General features: G+C 34.7%; 1 protein-coding gene across 7 annotated transcripts in view; it reads left to right on the top strand.

Moving 5' to 3' along the window:
• Positions 1 to 19369, top strand: part of VPS13C (vacuolar protein sorting 13 homolog C) — a 190114-nt gene that overhangs the window by 132344 nt on the left and 38401 nt on the right. For all 7 annotated transcript variants that reach the window (XR_004956421.1, XR_004956420.1, XM_036240227.1 and 4 more), the window contains 12 exons: positions 636 to 791; positions 958 to 1222; positions 2151 to 2311; positions 3365 to 3486; positions 4019 to 4313; positions 6008 to 6397; positions 7912 to 8016; positions 8761 to 8925; positions 11117 to 11245; positions 11518 to 11651; positions 13007 to 13133; positions 17159 to 17394. Coding sequence is in view for 5 of the 7 variants with exons in the window: in XM_036240227.1 (XP_036096120.1) it covers positions 636 to 791; positions 958 to 1222; positions 2151 to 2311; positions 3365 to 3486; positions 4019 to 4313; positions 6008 to 6397; positions 7912 to 8016; positions 8761 to 8925; positions 11117 to 11245; positions 11518 to 11651; positions 13007 to 13133; positions 17159 to 17394 (2285 nt within the window). In the remaining 2 variants the exon portion in view is untranslated. The remainder of the gene's footprint in view (positions 1 to 635; positions 792 to 957; positions 1223 to 2150; positions 2312 to 3364; positions 3487 to 4018; positions 4314 to 6007; positions 6398 to 7911; positions 8017 to 8760; positions 8926 to 11116; positions 11246 to 11517; positions 11652 to 13006; positions 13134 to 17158; positions 17395 to 19369) is intronic.

Below are 19369 nucleotides of genomic sequence, written 5' to 3'. Positions count from 1 at the left end.
GGCCATAAAAAAGAAGGAAATCTTACCTTTTGCAACAGCTTCTTATTTTAAAGACAAGAAGAGAAGTCACTTAACCTGTGTCCCAATTCCTCTCAGTAAAGTACAAGTAGTATTTATGACCTATCTCTCTCTAGAATAGTCAGGCTAATAAGAATGTTTTACAAAGCTTTTGAAAAGCTATTAGAATAAAAGCTATGATGAAGTCTGATGGCTGGTTGAAAGCTTATCATATCACTAAACTATCTTAGGTGTTACTGGTAAAAATTAAAAGGAATTCCAGATATTAATGCCAATAAGGATCAGTTTAGACTTCAGGGTCATCTTAGATTGATCATTAATGGCCAGTTAGATGACCCTGGGTAGTAGCTTGCTCTGGGGAGTGCACAGGAGACAAATACTTCACCTGGTTTGAAAAGGGCTTTCATGGCATAGTTTCTCCATGCACTTGACTCCATGCCAAAAGGAAGAATGCTTTCTGTGCTAAGTCAAAGCGAAGCATTGAGTATTTTTGAAAATGAGATTTGGGGAGCCTTAATATCAAGTGATTAGTTTAGGACAATTTAACTGTATTGAGAATATTTTAATTTTATTATTGATTGGCTAGTAACTTAAACTTATGTTATTTATCCTCACAGGTAAAGAAGAGTCCAGTCCAGGATAAAAGTTTGATGCCAGGAGATGATTTTACTTTTCTTCCTGAGCCACAAACAGCAGTTCACATTTCTTCAGGAGATACAATGAATATAACAATATCCAAAAGTTGTCTTAATGTTTTCAGTAATTTAGCGAAAGTACGTTTGGTTCTTGCTTGGAATATTCCAAATGGAATTTTAAATGAAAACTATGGATTATTTTTGTTTGAAATCAAAAGTAGTTTCTAAAATGTGTAGTCCTAGTGTAATTTTTTAAAAAAACTAGCAACTTGCAAAAATGTTGTGATGTTGTGTTCTTTTTCAGGGTTTTTCAGAAGGCACTGCTTCTACTTTTGACTACTCTTTAAAAGACAAGCCTCCTTTTACAGTTAAAAATGCTCTAGGTGTTCCCATTAAGGTGCAGCCCAATCATAATCTCCGAGTCATGGGCTTTCCTGAGAAAAGTGGTATTTATGATGTTGATGCTGGTCAGAATTTGGAATTGGAATATGCCAGCATGCAACCTTCATGTCAAGGAAAGCTATCTATATTGAGCCGCCAAGAAAGCTCCTCCTTCACTCTGACCTTTGGTATGCTGTATTTGTTTTTTATTTTTTTATTGTTGAAATTATTTCAGACATTCTCATTCCCCACCCCCGCCTTTGCCCACCTCTGCCCAGCTCCTGCTTCTTCTTCCCTGTGGCCATCACCACACTGTTGTTTGTGTCCATGGGTTATGCATGTATGTTCTTTGACTAATGAATCCCTTCGCCTTCTTTCATCCAGTCCCTACCACCCTCCTCCTCTCTGAAAGCTGTCAGTCTGTTTCATGCATCCCTGCCTCTAGTTCTGTTTTGTTCATCAGTTTATTTTCTTCATTAGATTCCACATATAAGTGAGATCATATATTAAGGGCATCTTTGGGATTGTTGGTGTGGGCTTATTTTTGACAAAATATGTAAAAAATATTTTGTTGAAGATACCTTTGGAGACAGCATTTCTAAAGGCTCGAAACAAATATTTGATAAATTCTTGTCTGTTTTCTTCCTTTAAACTTAGAAAATGAAACTTGATTAATTTAAGAATTACCTTAGAAACTAGATTATTTCTGTGTTTTTAAACAATACAGTATGTAGTAAGTTTCAAAAAGGATGAGAGTTCAATGAGGAGAGAAAAATAACTGTATTCAGAAGTCCTAACATGTTGACAGTAATTATCACCATTACAAAATAAAGGCAACATAGTTTCTATATAGTTGAGGGGATAAGGAACAAATTGGATTATGTTGGTTTAATATATTCAGATCCCCAAGAGAAATTTCTTTGGGTCCACAATATTTATAATAATAGCTCGTTTTCTTTCTTTATAGTTCTTGTGTCTTAGACAAGCATATTGTGTAGTAATTTCTAGGCATGAAAGAGAATACTCTTGTCATTATTTTGAAACACTGATGATTATTTTAAGAGAAATATAGTTAAATTAATATTTGGAATGCTTCTCGATTATGCTCTGCCTTAGTACCACATGGATATACAGAAGTTGGAAATATCCCAGTTGCCAGACCTGGTCGACAATTGTATAATGTACGGAATCCCAATGCCAATCATTCTGACTCAGTTTTGGTACAGATTGATGCAACTGAAGGAAATAAAATAATCACCCTTCGCTCGCCTCTTCAGGTAATGTATTAAACTGAATTGTGTCCCTTTTAAATATATCAATTAATATTAAATAATTTATGTGAATAAAGGAATATAGTAAAACTTCATTAGGTTATTACTGATTATTCAGAAATAAATAACAGATTGAACTGGCCACTATTTTCTATCCAACTTGCTTTTGTAATATTCTTTATTTTAAATGTCTGATGAAACAATCTTGTTAATTTAAAGCCTATTTTTTTTGCCTCCTGGGTTCAAATTTAATGAAGTTTTTTGTCTATTCATTTAAAGATTCAGAACTGAGCAATTTTATATAATTTGGTTGTCAAATAGGATAACATTTCATTCTGTTTGTGTATCATTTGGTATTGAATTTTTCAAGTATGCGTGAAGAAATAAATGGAATGATCTCCCTACCCCCACACCTAAAATTTCACGTCTTATACTGTATAAGTGTTTTCTTTTATACTTTTAATGCTTTATTCATTTGTTCTTTTTCTGTGCATTATTGCAAATTTCAGTATATGGTCAGCAAAAGATTTTCTTCCTACCTATAACATCAGATGAAAATGAAAAGATTTCAAATTTTGACTACTGTTAGCTCTCAGTTTGCTATTAGCTCCAGCCTAAGTCACATTCTAGTCAAGAAAAGAGTTGTACCACTTTTAAAAAAAAAAAATCATAATTCCTTTTCTATCCTTTTTTGTATAGTCACAAAGTGCATTGAAAAAATATTTTAATGGGAATATTTTATGGATGAAATCTTCAGATTAATACATATTTGAATGATAACATACACTAACAATAAACATCAGCATGTAATATATAGAGTATGGAAATATCCTAATAATTTTCAACTACCACTTAAACATCAAGTTTCATTCATATATATATATATATATATATATATATATCTCACTTCAATGATCTAAAAAATTTCAGTTACCAATAAAAATGTCTTCCAATATTGGGCTTGAAACTTTTTATATGTAAAGGTAATTGTGCACAGTTCACATTTTTCTTTTGAACTCCTACATCTTTTTAAACAGTGTATGTTTTTTTATCCAACAGATTAAAAACCATTTCTCTATTACTTTCATCATCTATAAATTTGTTAAAAATGTTAAGTTATTGGAGCGCATTGGAGTAGCAAGACCTGAAGAGGAGTTCCACATTCCTTTAGATTCATATAGGTAGATACTTTCTTGCATATATTAATCTTTAAAAGGTTCATAATATATATTTTTAATTCTATGAATTGGGGAACTTATATTTTAGAAATGTTTATCCTTATTTAAAGATCTGTAAAAGTCAGCTTTAATATGTATATGGAGGTATATAGAGAAGTACATTTATATTATCATTGAATTTACCAGATGAAAATTTCTTTTTCTTTTGGTATGTGCCCCTAGCGGGAACCGAACCTAGGACTCTCTGGTTCTCAGGCCGATGCTCCAACTGCTGAGCCAAACCGGCCAGGGTCAGATGAAAATTTCTTGTTGTATATTTGATGTTTTAGAATTTTCTTAAACCTATTGTTATTAACTTGTCTTTGTATATGAAATGAACTTTAAAAAAATTGTCATTGTCATTGTTTTTCCCCAGAAATTTCCTCCATCTGTTAGTTTTGTGACTTGGCAAGTTTCTTAATCTTAGCCTTATGAGATGTATTTTCTTAAGTCTTCAATAAAATCTTATACTCCACCCTGTTTTGTTTTTCTGTAGATGTCAGTTATTTATTCAGCCCGCTGGTATCTTAGAGAATCAGTACAGAGAATCCACCACTTACATTTCCTGGAAGGAAGAACTTCACAGGAGCCAGGAAGTCAGATGCATACTGCAGTGTCCATCAGTAGAAATCAACTTCTTACCTCTCATAGTCAATACAGTTGCTCTGCCTGATGAATTAAGCCATATATGTACACATGGGGAAGACTGGGATCCAGCTTACGTTATTCATCTTTATCCTACCCTCACGTTGCGGAATCTTCTCCCATATTCCCTAAGATATTTACTCGAGGTATGTTGGTTGCATTTTGTTTTATTTTTATTACTACGTGGAGTGAATTCTAGTTGTTTTTTAAAATAGAATAATTAGTTGAGGTCAGTGTTTTATATAGCATACTTGAATGTGTTAATAATATTAATAACAAAAACTGGTATAGCATCTATTCTTTGCCAGCCACTACACTGTGTGTTGTAGATGCATTAACACATTTAATCTTACAATAATCTCCGGAAGGTAGGTACTCTTATTAGACCTATTTTCCAGGTGAGGAAACTGAGTCACAATGGGGTAAGTGACAGGCCCAGTATTCCACAGCTAATAAATTGTGGAGCTGGAATTTGAACATGGACAGGTTGGCTCCTCATTCCCTATCACCTAACTCTGCTGCATCTATCATTAAGAACCATAGTAATCTATTTATTTTTTTCTATAATTTTTTTATTTTTAAATTACAGTTGACATAAAATATAATATTAGTTTCAGATAAACAACATAGTGATTAGACATTTAATAACTTATGAAGTGATCACTCTAATAAGTCTAATTCCTATCTGACACCATGCATAATTATTATAATATTATTGACTATAATTAAGTTAAAATCTGTTCACTAAAAGACAGAAAAAAGCCAGTGAGAAAATATTTCATCTTAATTATAAAGTTAGTTTTAAAGTTAATATGATTATTTGTTTCAAGTTTCTGTTGAACTTAAAAATAATTATTGTCCATCTTAAGAAATAATAGGAAACATCTTCTAGCAATGAAGTATGATAAATATTTTAAAATTTCTGCATGTCACACATTTTAACATAGAAAAGTCTGGAAAGTGTTTTGAACCTAAATTATCTATTTTCTTTATCTGACAATTAGCCAAACCTGATTTGTGAAGACTAAAATCAATTAAATGAACTAAATAGTATTTATACCAGAGAAGCTTTCAGTAAGAAAGCCTAATTTATTATGTTATTATTCATTTAAAAAAATCTTACCTTATTTAGATTGCTTATCAGAATAGTCTGGTATCACTTTTCTTAGTCTGTTTATGTGGGAACTAATAGGCATAGTATGCGAATGGAGGATGAAGCTAAATCCCAGGCAGTTAAATGGCTTATTCAATGACAGCTTTTAATGGACAACAACCAGGGTTCCTAAATCCAGCCTTTGAATCTTGGTACAGATCTGATTTTTTCTCAAAACTTAAGGCCATTGACTTCCTAATGGCCAAAAGACAGTTTCTGCTTTTGGCTATGATCTAGTGTTTTCTTTTCAGTCCTTAGTGATTAGTGGATATTCATAATATGTAAATATGTTACTTTATTGAAGACTTGTCAGTTAGTCTGTATCTGATAGGTTATTTAGCATTTGTATAAAATACGATGTTAGCCCCAGCTGGTTTGGATCAGCGGTTAGAGCGTCTGCCTGCGGACCAGAGAGTCCCGGGTTTGGTTCCTGCTAAGGGCATGTACCTCGGTTGCAGTTTGTCCCTGGCCCCAGTTGGGGTCCTGTGGGTGGCAGCCACTCAATGTGTCTCTCTCACATCGATGTTTCTCTCTCTCTCTCCCACCCTCTCTCCCTTCCGCTCTATCTCAAGATAAATGCAAAAATGTCCTTGGGTGAGGATAAAAAAATAAAATAAAATATGATATTGTTGCAGAAGTTTTAAAAAAATCACTAAGCAAATTTAGTCTTTCTTTCTTTGTTTTTAGGGAACAGCAGAAACTCATGAACTAGCAGAAGGCAATGCTGCTGATGTTCTACATTCAAGAATAAATGGAGAAATAATGGAATTAGTTCTGGTGAAATATCAAGGCAAAAACTGGAATGGACATTTCCGTATATGTGATACACTTCCTGAATTCTTTCTTGTGTGTTTTTCTTCTGACTCCACAGAAGTGATGACAGTCGACCTGTCAATACATGTCAGAAAAATTGGCAGTCGCATGATACTGTCTGTCTTTAGTCCCTACTGGCTAATCAATAAGACTTCTCGGGTTCTCCAGTATCGTGCAGAAGATATTCATATGAAACATCCAGCTGATTTTAGAGATATTATTTTATTCTCTTTCAAGAAGAAGAACATTTTTAGTAAAAATAAGGTGTGTTTTTGTTGTTATAACAAGTTAAAATAAATTCCTAATTTGGAAACTAGGGAGTCATTAGCCTTCCCTAAAACCATGCTTAACATATTTGCTACATGCTGTTGGTATGAATTAGGTCCAAGGAGACTTTTAAGGAATACATAATCAAGTGGGATGTTAGGAGCTAACAACAGTCGCCATGGCTGGGTTACCCTTTTCTCTAGTGCCCCTATAATTACTTCTGTTCTAGAGGTAGTGTTAGGTAGAAAGCTTGATTTTATTTAGTTTATCAGTGATGAAATGGCATTTCAAAAGGTGAACAGCTGAATTTGGCATATGTTACCTGAGCTCTTCTATGTATGAAAGACTAAGCCAGGCCTTTGAGAGAGCAACTATTGCCTAAGCCTGGTCCTATATGCTCTCTCTGGTCCCTTCTTTCCTTTTCAGATTCATATCTTAGTATTGCTTACCACACACTTCCCAAGTACTTACCTCTAAGCCTTTGTATATTCATCCTCTGCCTAGAATGTCTCTTCTCCTATGCTTTGCCTGCCTGCTTCATCTTTGCTGGTTATCTGCTCTTCATCCTTTGGCATTCTGCTCAGGTCTGACATGTGAAGGATTTTCTGACCATCTAAAGTGGGGCTAGATATCCTATCCATGTGCTCTTAGAGCAGTGGTTCTCAGATTTTAGTATTCATTAGAATTACCCCCAGAGGGTTTTTAAAATAGATTGCTGGGTCATGCCCTCATAGTTTGATTCAGTAGGTCTGGATAGGGCCTGATCACTGCATTTCTAATAGATTTCCAAGTGATGCTGATGGTGCTGGTCCAGGCACCACACTTTGAGAACCACTGTCTTAGAGTGCTGATTAATACTTATATATGGTATTATAATTACTGTTTATGTGTCTGACCTTTGTCTCTCCTCAGGTTTTGTATAATATAGTTGGGTGGGTGGAGCTTAATACAGGAACAAGGTCTCTTCTATAAACCTTTATCTAAATCCCACCATGATAGCATTTTGTATTTTTGGCTTTTATAGCTTGCATCATAATTATTAATATGTATTTTCTGTCTTTGTGTTTAGTTGGAAGCTCACTGAAGACAGGAACTGTGTCCTAATTTCTTCCATTCTGTTTATCATAATGCCTTTTATTTAACGTTTGCTGAATAATCTTAAGGGCATAAACTCTGTGCTGAAACTTTATTTCTTAGCTCTACATCATAAGTCTGGCATTGGAAAATATTTTACATTATAGTTATTTTTAAAACAATAAAAGGTCTCATTGGTTTAAGTCTTAAAATTCACTATACTCATTGCATAGGTAAGTGAGAAGGTCAGAACATTATTTTTATTGTATTGAACCCCAGAGTTTTCTGGTTCTGTTACCCATTTGCAGTACGACTTTGATTATATTTTTGTGTCCACAATACTAAATAAATTTCTAGTAGTATAGTAACTTTCCATCAAATAAAATTAATATGGTATTGTTGGTTTCTTATATGATGGTTTGCCTTCTTTGGTATAGGTACAATTAAAAATTTCAACTAGTGCCTGGTCCAGTGGTTTTTCATTGGATACAGTGGGAAGTTATGGGTGTGTGAAGTGTCCTGCCAACAATATGGAATACCTGGTAAGATTCTGTTTACTTATTTACCTTTGACTTTATTCACATTTTCTTTAGTAAAACAGCTGGATCCTAAGGGGTACAGGAAATTTAATTCAGAGTATTATGTGAAGGACTGTTATCTCTACAAATTTCCGTGGCCACTAGTACCGTAGCAAAACAAGAATTTGTTGTTAAAGTTTAAGATAATGAGTTGAATCTATCCAAATAAGCAACTTGGTAAATATTCAGTGTATACTAGAATCCTCCTTCCATTCCACTACCTGCCAACATTTCTTAAATCTAAAATTTGACTCAAAATTTGAACAGTCTGATGCCAGTTGACCTGTTGTAGTTCTACTTTGAAATATCTTGTTTTATGTACAACAGAGATAATAAGTGCAGTAGAACTTGAGCCCCTACACTAATTATAAAACAACTTATATTTAGAATGTTCAATAAATTAAATCTTTTATTACAAGTCATCATTAGTTAAATTTCCAGTTGATAGTTCTTGAATTGATTTCCGATGGAGCCAAACTAAGAAACCAAAATTTTTCTTATTAGGTAGAAGACAGTCATTAATGGAATATGGCATATAGTAGTTACTTTATAATATAATATAATTACTTTAAGAAATCATATTTTAATATATTTTAAGACATCTCTGTGTGTTGTCTGTGTATGTGTGTGTATGTATGTATTTGTGTCTTTCAAAGAAGCTGTATGAAGTATTGGGAAATGATAAGGTTGTTTGTTTCCTTTTCACAGGTTGGTGTTAGCATCAAAATGAGCAGTTTTAATCTTACCAGAATAGTTACTCTGACTCCCTTTTGTACCATTGCAAACAAGTCATCATTAGAACTAGAAGTTGGTGAAATTGCATCTGATGGTTCAATGCCAACTAATAAGTGGAACTATATTGCTTCTTCAGAGGTAAAATTTTTCTTTAATATAACTGGCTCTAAAATGTACAAATAAAACCCAGCTGGTGTGGCTTAGTGGATTGAGCGTCATCCCATGGACTGAGAGGTCCCAATTGAATTCCTGGTCAGGGCACATGCCTGGGTTGTGGGCTCAGTACCCAGTAGGGGGTGTACAGGAGGCAACCGTTTGATGTTTCTCTCTCACATTAATGTTTCTAAATCTCTCCCTTCTTCTCTCTCTAAAAAAATCAATCAAAACAGCCCTGGCCAGTTTGGCTCAGTGGTTAGAGCGTCGGCCTGCGGTCCGGAGAGACCCAGGTTCAGTTCCCGCTAAGGGCACGTACTTCGGTTGCAGTTTGTCCCCGGCCCTGGTTGGTCGTGCGGGTGGCAGCCACTCGATGTGTCCCTTCACGTCGATGTTTCTCACTCTCTCTCCCTTCCTCTCTCTCCCTCCCATTCTATCTGTACAAAAAATGGAAAAGTGTCCTCGGGTGAGGATAAAAAAAAAAAAAAAAAAAAAAAAATCAATCAAAACATATTTAAAAATATATGTATTTAAAATATACAAATAAATGTAGACATATAAGAATTGTATATACCTCTGTCATACTCACTTTGCTATCATATTTGTGTTAAAATATGACAGCCAACTTTGAAAGACTTTTCTTATACACAATAAGCATAGGTTACAAAAAGAAAATTGTTACCCTGGCCAGTTTGGCTCAGCGGTTAGAGTGTAGGTCCACGGACCAGAGAGGCCTAGGTTCGGTTCCTACTTAGGGCACTTATCTCGGTTGCAGTTTGTCCCCGGCCCTGGTTGGGGTCATGTGGGTGGTGACCACTTGATGTGTCTCTCTCACATTGGTGTTTCTCTCTCTCTCTTTCTCCTTTCCCTCCCATTCTATATCTTAAGATAAAGTGCAAAAATGTTCTGGGATGAGGATTAAAAAAAAAAAAGACAATTGTTGCTGATATGTAATTACCACTAGCCTAATCTATGTGGTTAACACTAATTCTCTAGTTCTTCCTATATGTATAGAACATGGACATAAAGATAATGTACAATGTATTGTCTCAGTAGTCAAGATAATGTATTCTGTATTCAAGAAGCTTATAATCTTGTCCGAGGACTTAAGACTTAAAATTAACACATGGAAGAAAAGATAGTATATGTCGAGTTATAGGTGGTTATCAATTTCTGAATGGATGAGCTGGAAGTCTTGAAAATTTCCTAAAATCCAACTCCCTTACTTTCCAGAGAAGAAAATGTAATCTCTAACTGCTGTAAAGTAAATAAGGTCATTGGAAGTTGAGAACATTGTGGTCTAAATCAAAAGGGAACATTTCATAGAAGAGTGGGATTTGAACTAAACTTTGCAGGCTGTAAGTGAGATTTGAGGAGATGAAGAGAATAAGGGAAAGAGTTGGGGAGAGGACAGGTACAAAGTCAAGCATTAGTGCTTGAATTTACCTGAGTTTAGCAAAAGCTTAAGAGGAAGGATTCCAAAATATAATACAAACAGATTCAGAGCTCTGAAGCATGTGCTTTCCAAGGCAGCTTTAGAATGATGTCTGTAGACTGGCAACAAATAAATGCTTATTATCTTTTTATCTTTGATGTGGGTTTGGTAACAGTAGTATTTTTATTAAGAAATAGAATTTACTCAGTATTCTGTAACAGAGAGACAATTTGTATTAGGAGCTAATGTCTCAAATTTACACATAAGAAAACTAAGACTCAAAAAGATATATGATTTGATTAAGATCAAACATCTGGGAAGATAGTGCTTCCAGCAAGGTCTGTGTAGACTCTCCTCTGCCTTTAGTTATCTTTCTGGTTTATTTTGGATCAGATACTCTGAAAGAATTCATAGTGCATTGAGGAATTAAATAAAATATGCACAGTGTTATTTTATAGGTTTTAAATATTTGAGATATTTGAGGCATTCTTAATCAGTAGGCTCTTCAGTTTCTCATATTGTAATTATTTCGTAAGGACATATAGACTAATATGTCTATATTCTTCTGATGAAATTTCTTTGATTTCATAAATAGTCATTATCAATAATATGAGATGTGGAGGAAATATTTTAAGAAACTTACTAATTGAAACAGGATCATATTTAGAAGTGAAAACTTAACCACTGTCTTACTTTTACTACAGAATTGTTTAAAACTGATGTTAACTTTTATATTTTTAGTGTCTTCCATTTTGGCCTGAGAATTTGTCAGGCAAACTGTGTGTGCGAGTAGTGGGCTGTGAAGGACCCTCCAGACCGTTCTTCTATAACCGGCAGGATAATGGCACTCTATTGAGCTTAGAAGAGCTGGTAGGTTTTCATGTTTTAAAATACCTTTGATTTTTAAAATTTGCTTTAAAATATTTTATTAAAACATGCCTTGAAATCTGCTTGTAATCCTTTGAAGGTACTACTGTAACAATATGTAATACCATACATATATTTATAAGAGGTCAGAGCCAGTGTGCCTTTTGTAAGAATTTAAGAAAACAACTTTTCTGTGTCTACATAGCTGATTGAAATTCTAAATGTAAGTGCAGGTTAAAGCATTACCTCAAACATACTTTTCCCCCCTATAATAGAATGGAGGTATCTTGGTGGATGTAAACACTGCTGAACATTCAACTGTCATAACTTTCTCTGATTACCATGAGGGATCTGCACCTGCCCTAATAATAAACCATACACCATGGGACGTCCTCGCATATAAACAGAGGTATGAAAAAAAGAATTGATGGAAAATCTTATTTGCTTCTACTGTCTAGGAAACACTTGAGACTAAATGTGTTTCACGTTCTGAATGTGTTGAGTGTTTAGAAAGGTAATATGGAACTCATGTTTACTACCGGTACCCTCAGCAGGTTTCGAGACCGTACTCTATAATCAAGCACATTGATACTTCTTCAGCAAAACTTATGAATATTTATACCATTTGGGGTAAATGAAACTGTTAATAGTCTCACATCATTTCAGATCAGGTTTTGCTGCCATGACTATCAACACCAAATTTACAGAAAAATCTTTGGACTTTTAGAATTTTCTTAATTTCAGAATTGCATGTAAGGAATCGTGAATTTGTTTAAACATTATTCTTCTTTCGTAATCTGGTAATGCTCATTAAACCTCTCCCTATGAATTTATATCCAGTTTGGAGGACATCGAGTAGATAGTCATGTTGAATGTTCAGTACGCGCTGATAGGAATTTTGTTGGTCTTGCCTGTGTTGTCATTTGGCTTAGATAATACCGTTATATAATGATAGTTTTAAGCCCTTACAATATATAATATTATATATTTGCAAAGAATTATTATTATAAATCTTTAAGGCATTGTTTTATTATAAAATAATTCTGCATATATAATTATATATATAAAATAATGCCTTACAGATTTGTCTATTCTTAAATCTCATGGCTTGAATCCACTGAGAAATTTAAAAGTGCAGATTGAGACTCAAACCTAACTGTGTTGATTTTTTTTCAGTTTTCTGGGAAGTTTTTTTATATTATGTGTATCGATTCTTAAACTTTAATGATCAATTTCAAGATCTAGAAATCTTGTTAAAATGCATATTCTGATTTAGTAGGTTTTAGATGGGGTCCAGGGTTTTTTTTCCTTTCTAGCAAGCCCCCAGGCAATGCTGATGCCACTGGTCCACAAACCACATTTAGAGTGGCAGCAGTATGGATCCAATTTTTTTTCCCTGTGACTCACATTTCTTATGAATTACATTTGATTAAAAACTTAAATTTAAGCACTGCAGCTGTTCACAGCTGTTTTCTACAGGTGTGCTGTGACATACCAGTCTGTTTACCTTAATGAATTCTGTTGATGTGATCTTACCCGCATCAGTTTGGAGCACACTGAAACCTCAGAAAGAACAATATTCTGTTTCCTCAAGTTTTAAAACCATTGGTTCACTTGGCATTTTAGGGTACTGATTTTTAAGCAGAGTTGTTTTTTATTAACAAGGGCAATTTTATAAGATTTTTGTGCCAATTTCTACCTCAGTAAAATACAGGTCTGGGTTTCTCTAGCTGATATTTTAATTTTCCATCGGTTGTGTTTCAGTGGGTCACAGGAAGAAGTGGAATTGCTGCCAAGACAAGCTCGACTTTTTGCCTGGGCAGATCCTACTGGTACCAGAAAGCTTACATGGAGATATGCACTAAATATTGGGCAACACGATCTGTTAAAGGTACCATTTGATGTGAAAGATGGCAAAGGAAGTAAAGAAACTAGCTTCACACAGTTGTCTTTAGTTTTTGAGCTAAAAATGAATGGGAAACATTTAAAAATAAGTTACTTTTTTATTTTAGATTATGAATAGTTTGTACCAATATTTTATTTTAGATATGTGAAATTAATTCATTTATAATTTAAAAAATAGGCTTGCTTCATCTTGCTCAAGTAAAGATTAGCATAGTACTTTTTTTATTTACCTATTTTTATAAGAAAGGAATTTCAAGGCTAAATGAAAAACAACTTTATTTTGAACAAATGCATACCACTGTTGGCTGTGAGATTTTTAGGTATGCTTTCCCAATTAAGGGCATATATTTTTAATTAAAGGAGTTTTATAGTATGCAAATTCTCCCATATAAATGTAATGAAATATTTATTGAAATAGTATTTAGGTAGCCAAATTAATCAAATGTGTTATTTCTTAGATTGTCTTTGAGGAGCACTTAAGATTCGTCTACCAACCTTTCTCTAATACAGAAATTGCTCTTGTATAATAATAAATCATCTAGTTTCTATAGGAATACGTTCTATTATAAAAAGCTTATACAGTGTCATATTCCATTTTCTGATAATGTCAGTTGTTAAAAACACCTTCTTGACTTTTGCTGTAAAATGGTCATTGGCCAATTGGTCAGTGACTGATTATCTTCTCCTATATTCCCTCTGAAATATCCATAAAAATCAGACTGATAGTTCCTCTGTTACAAGATTTTTGGAGATATTTTCACCATGACAATTTGCTGGAGCTCTGTTGGCTTGCTTGTGCTTTACTTTTTACAGCAGAAAAACTCTTAAGTTTTATAAGTGGTAGAGAGAGCTTAAATTCTCTAATACTCTTAGCTTCATGGCTCAGAGACACAGGACCTCTACCATAGTACAGGGCCCCTGTACCTTGTATTATTTCCCCTCTCCTCACATTTAATGCTACTCAGCAACCACAGCTCCCAGAAAATAGCGTATAGACACTGGGAAGATAGTGGGGATAACATCCTGGGGAAGAATGTCAAGGTCTGTATGTTGAGTCAGATTCAGAAAGAATCCTGGTACAGTGTATGCAGGGGGTTGCAGTTTGTTATGTTTCTCTTCTATTGGAGAGCCAGACACTAGGAAAAGTAGCTAATTACAACTCAATCAGGAGATAATCTGCCAGGTGATGAAAACTGAGCTAGAAGCAAGGCAATTGCCCAATTTTCTGTCCATTTAATTGATCTGAGAAGCGAATCCTCAGGCCCTGGTGAACATGACCAGGGAGTTCAAGAAAATCCATACAGCCCAGCTGGTGTGGCTCAGTGGTTGAGCATCGACCCATGCACCAAGAGGTCACCAGTTTGATTCCTGGTGAGGGCACATGCCCAGGTTGTGGGCCAGATCCCCAGTGGGGGGCATGCAGGAAGCAGCCAATCAGTGTTCTCTCTCATCAATGTTTCTGTCTCTTTCTTCCTTTCCCTTCCTCTCTCTCTCTAAAAAAAAAAAAATCAATAAAGAACATTTTTTTAAATTCCATACATTATTGGCAAACACTAGTTCTGAACAGGTTTTTACTCTATAAGCATGAATAAACAGAAAATAATTACATTGGGCTTAAGAAAAAATACTTTAGGAGAAAAATGTAACATTATCCTATAGATACAGAGGGTGATTATACCTCTGGAAGACTTTTTACTATAGGAGGACCAGAAGAAAATTTTAAAAATGTATGCCTGGCATTCCTCAACTGAGTTGTAAAGAAAAGACAACTGTGAAATAGGAGAAAGCATGGTGAAATAAAAGATAAAGACAGCAAGGTAAACTGAAAGAGGAGTGGAAAAACAGACTATATTCTGTGCATACTATATATACCATTTAATCCTATTTTTTTTTTTTTTTTTTGTAATCCTCATCTAAGAATATTTTTTCATTTTCAGATAGAGTGGGAGAGAGAAAGGGAAGGAGAGCGCGAGAGAGAGAGAGACATCGATGTGAGAGAGACACATTGATTGGTTGCCTCCCACATGACCCCAACCAGGGCCAGAGATCTAACCACAACCGAGGTACGTGTCCTTGACCAGAATCAAGCCTATGACTCTTTGGCCCGAGGGCTGACGCTCTAACTGCTGAGCCAAACCGTCCAGGACAATCCTAAATTTTAATTTGAGAAATAGAGATAAAAGATTATGGTTTTGTAAAAATCAAATCTATCAATTAATAGAACTAAAATCAGTGATAATTGAATTTTTAAACAATTTAGAAAAGTTAAAATAAAGAAAATTTTACCCTTAAAGTAAAAGAATGAAATGTAAGGGAATATGTAAGTGGCAAATACCTCTTATTAATTGTATATTATGTGTTAATGCATTTCATATATTATCTCTAATCTTATGATTGGAACTTAGAACTGCTGGTTAGAGTTCAAAACCAGATCTGTCTGACTTCCTAGTAATAGACATTTCCCACTGAAACCATTCTTTCTGTTAGTTATGTCAGTAAGTGAAAATGGTTTAAATTCTTTTCATAAGTGACAAAAAACACTCAGAGTAAGTTTAAAAAATAGTGTCTAACCATAAGTTACTTGGAAGAGACCTATCTTAACCAAACTAACACAGAAATTTAAAAGCATGAAGAGATAGTAAAGACTTAACAGGCAAACAGATATAAAAAGAAAGCAAAGTTGTTGGTTTTAATTTCTGAACAACTCTAATTCAAAGCACAATGAAATAGAATATGATAACATCACGAAGAAGGCATGATAGCTGTAAACCTTCATAAAGTGAGTAACATGCATTAAAATATAAAACTTAAAATGCTGGAAGTCAAGTGAATCACAATTACCTGAGGATATTTTAACAAACCTTGTTTAATTTTTAACAGAGCAAATAGATGAAAAACAAATAGAATGAGAGAATATTTAAATAACTAAGATTGAACCAACATACATATAAAATTTGTAGTTTACAAAGAGAAATTCACCTTCTTAATAGGTATCTCTGAAACACACAATTTGATTGCATGTAAGAGTTACAATAATTTGATAGGCTACTTTGATATATGTTAAAGGCAATAGATATATTTTATTTATTTATTTTTACTTCATTTTTATTGTTTACACTATTGCAGATGTCCACATTTTACCCCCCTTTGCCCACTTCTCTCCGCCCTTACCGCTCCCATGCATATATATTCTTTGGCTAACCCCTTCACTTTCTTTCATCCAGTTCGGCCCTTCCCCTCTCCTCTGACAGCTGCCAGTCTGTTTCATGTATCCATGCCTCTGTTTCTAACAACAGCAAAACTATTTCTAAACTCTTGGTAACATCATTTATTTGTTTTTGTTTTTTTTTCCCAAGAAAACATGAGATGAAAAGCACATAGTAGGTACTTGTACTGCCTGCTTAAATGAATTGTGATTATATTTATGTTAAGCCCAGATGAAGAAGAATATTTTTTTTAATCTCTGAAAACACTAACCAAATCTAGCTTCATATTTTTCAGAGCTGTATGACACCTTCAGCCAAAAAGGCTGCTCTTGGTGAAACTTAGTACATATACTGATCACCATATTTTGACTGTGTAACAATGTGATTTATATAAATATTTGCAGTGCTAAAAAATATTAAAACAAAAGTAAACTGGGTTAGTTTTACCTGAGGAAGGTCTAAAAATTTCTGAACCATTCTGTTGTCCTTCTTGGAGACAAGTTAGCAAGCATCTGATGGCATTGGTGCTGTTGAAGGATGTCCTTGGCTCCTGCTAAGTGCCTTTTCAGTACTAAGTAGGCAACTCACACTAAGTTATAAAAAGATTAAACACTATCAGTCTTTATTATTGTTTGAAAAAATGGTGAGATGTTTTAAAATAGATTGTTTATGTCATTTTGATGATTATAGTTTTCCAATTTATAGTCATGCTTTTTAAACTTTCATAAGCTTTTTTAGTTACTGTAGTTCAGCTATATGTTATAAAAACTGTTTGTGGGTTTAATAGAAAGTCTCTTTTCCGCAGGATGAATGTGGCCAGTTTCCATATGACGCAAACATCCAGATACACTGGGTGTCCTTCCTAGACGGGCGCCAGAGAGTTTTGCTTTTCACTGATGATGTGGCCTTGGTTTCCAAAGCACTGCAGGCAGAAGAAATGGAGCAGGCTGACCATGAAATCACCTTTTCTCTTCATAGTCTTGGGCTTTCACTGGTTAACAATGAAAAGAAGCAAGAAGTTTCATATGTTGGGATAACCAGGTATGAAAGAAGGAAGATAAGGCAGAAATCATGAAAAGACATTGAGATCACTTTTTAAAAGTGATGGGACCAGTTATTTTTGCTGGTTCTGCTTACACCTGTATAAGAAAAATATTTGAATTTATTTATTTTGGTTTTCCTAATTATGCTAACTTTGGTAAAAGACTGGTTTTTTGGAGGCTGATGGTTGGAATGGTTAACATGTGACCATGTATAACCAGCATAGAATCTACTGATATTTATATGTTTAGTAAAGTAAAAAATTGAATAGACCATATATATATAATGTATTTTGTATAACACCTGACAGATTTTCCTTCCTTCCTTCCTTCCTTCCTTCCTTCCTTCCTTCCTTCCTTCCTTCCTTCCTTCCTTCCTTCCTTCCTTCCTTCCTTCCTTCCTTCCTTCCTTCCTTCCTTTTAATTGATTTGAGAGAGAGAGGGAAGGGCGAGAGGGAGAGAGAGATAGGAACATCAATGAGAGAGAACATCATTTGGCCGCCTCCTGCATGTCCCCACTGGGGATTGGGCCCATAACCTGGGCATGTGCCCTGACTGGGAATCGAAATGGCGACCTCTTGGTACATGGGTTGAAGCTGAACCACTGAGCCACACCGGCCGGGTCTCAGGATATATTTTCGCATTTATCTTCAGATAGAGCGGGAGGGAAAGAGGGAGGAAGAGAAAGAGAGAGAAACATTGATGTGAGAGAGACACATCGATTGGTTACCACCCACACGACCCCAACCGGGGCCAGGGACAAACTGCAACCGAGGTATGTGCCCTTAGCGGAAATTGAACCTGGGGCTTCCTGGTCTGTGGGATGACACACTAATTGCTGAGTCATACCGGCCAGGGCTAAGATGCCTTGTTTACGTTGAGATGCTCTTTGTATTGTGAATTGTATGAGTTTCGACAAATGTGTAACATGTATCCACCATTACTGTATCATATAGAATAGTTTCACTACCCTAAAAATCACCTGTGCTCTACATGTTCACCTTTCCCTCTTTTCCCCTGAACCACTGATCTTTTTACTATTTCCAGAGTTTTGCCTTTTCCAAAATGTTGTATCATTGGAATCATAGGGTTTATAGCCTTTTCAAGTAGGCTTCTTTCACCTAACATTTTATTTTTATCACTGAATAATGTTCCATATCTGGATGTGCCATAAGTTATTTATCCATTCACTGACTGAAAGACAATCTTGGTTGCTTTCAAGTTTTGGCAATTATTAATTAAGTTACAATAAACATTCATGTGCATGCAAGTTTTTGTGTAGATGTATGTTTTCAGCTCATTTGGGTAAATATAAAGGAGCATGATTGATGAATCATAAAGTAAGAGTGTATTTAGTTTTATAAGAAACTGCCAAATTATTTTCTAAAGTGGCGGCACTAATTTTTCATTCCCACTAGAAATGAATGAGATTTCCTGATGCTCCACATCCTTGTCAGCATTTGTTGTTGTCTATGTTCCAGATTTTGGCTATTCTAATAGGTGTGTAGTGCCATCTTGGCATTTTGATTTGCAGTTCCCTAACTGCATATGATGTTGAGCATCTTTTTATACATGTAATTGCCATCTGAATATTTTCTTTGGTAAAGTTCAGATCTTTTGCCCGATTTTGAATTTTACATTTTGTTATTGAGTTTTAAGAATCCTTTGTATATTTTATGTGCCAGACCATTTATTAAAAAGACTCCTTTCTTTATTGAATTACCTTTGCTCCTTTTTAAAGATCAGTTGACTATATTTGTTTGGGCCTGTTTCTAGACTCTAATCTGTTCTCTTGATCTTGGTCTATTCTTTTATCAGTACCACACTGTCTTGATTTCTGTAGTGTTATAGTAATCTTGTAGTCAGGAAGTGTCTGTCCTCCGAAGCTACTTCTCCTTCAATGTTGTATTGGCTATTTTGAGTCTTCTGCCTTTCCATATAAATTGTAGATCAGTTTGTTGATATCCACAAAATAA

This window comes from Molossus molossus, unplaced genomic scaffold, assembly GCF_014108415.1.
Source record: "Molossus molossus isolate mMolMol1 unplaced genomic scaffold, mMolMol1.p scaffold_m16_p_1, whole genome shotgun sequence".
Taxonomy (NCBI): Eukaryota; Metazoa; Chordata; class Mammalia; order Chiroptera; family Molossidae; genus Molossus; species Molossus molossus.
Note: the sequence above shows the minus strand (reverse complement) of the source record. Positions and strands in the feature narration are given on the sequence as shown.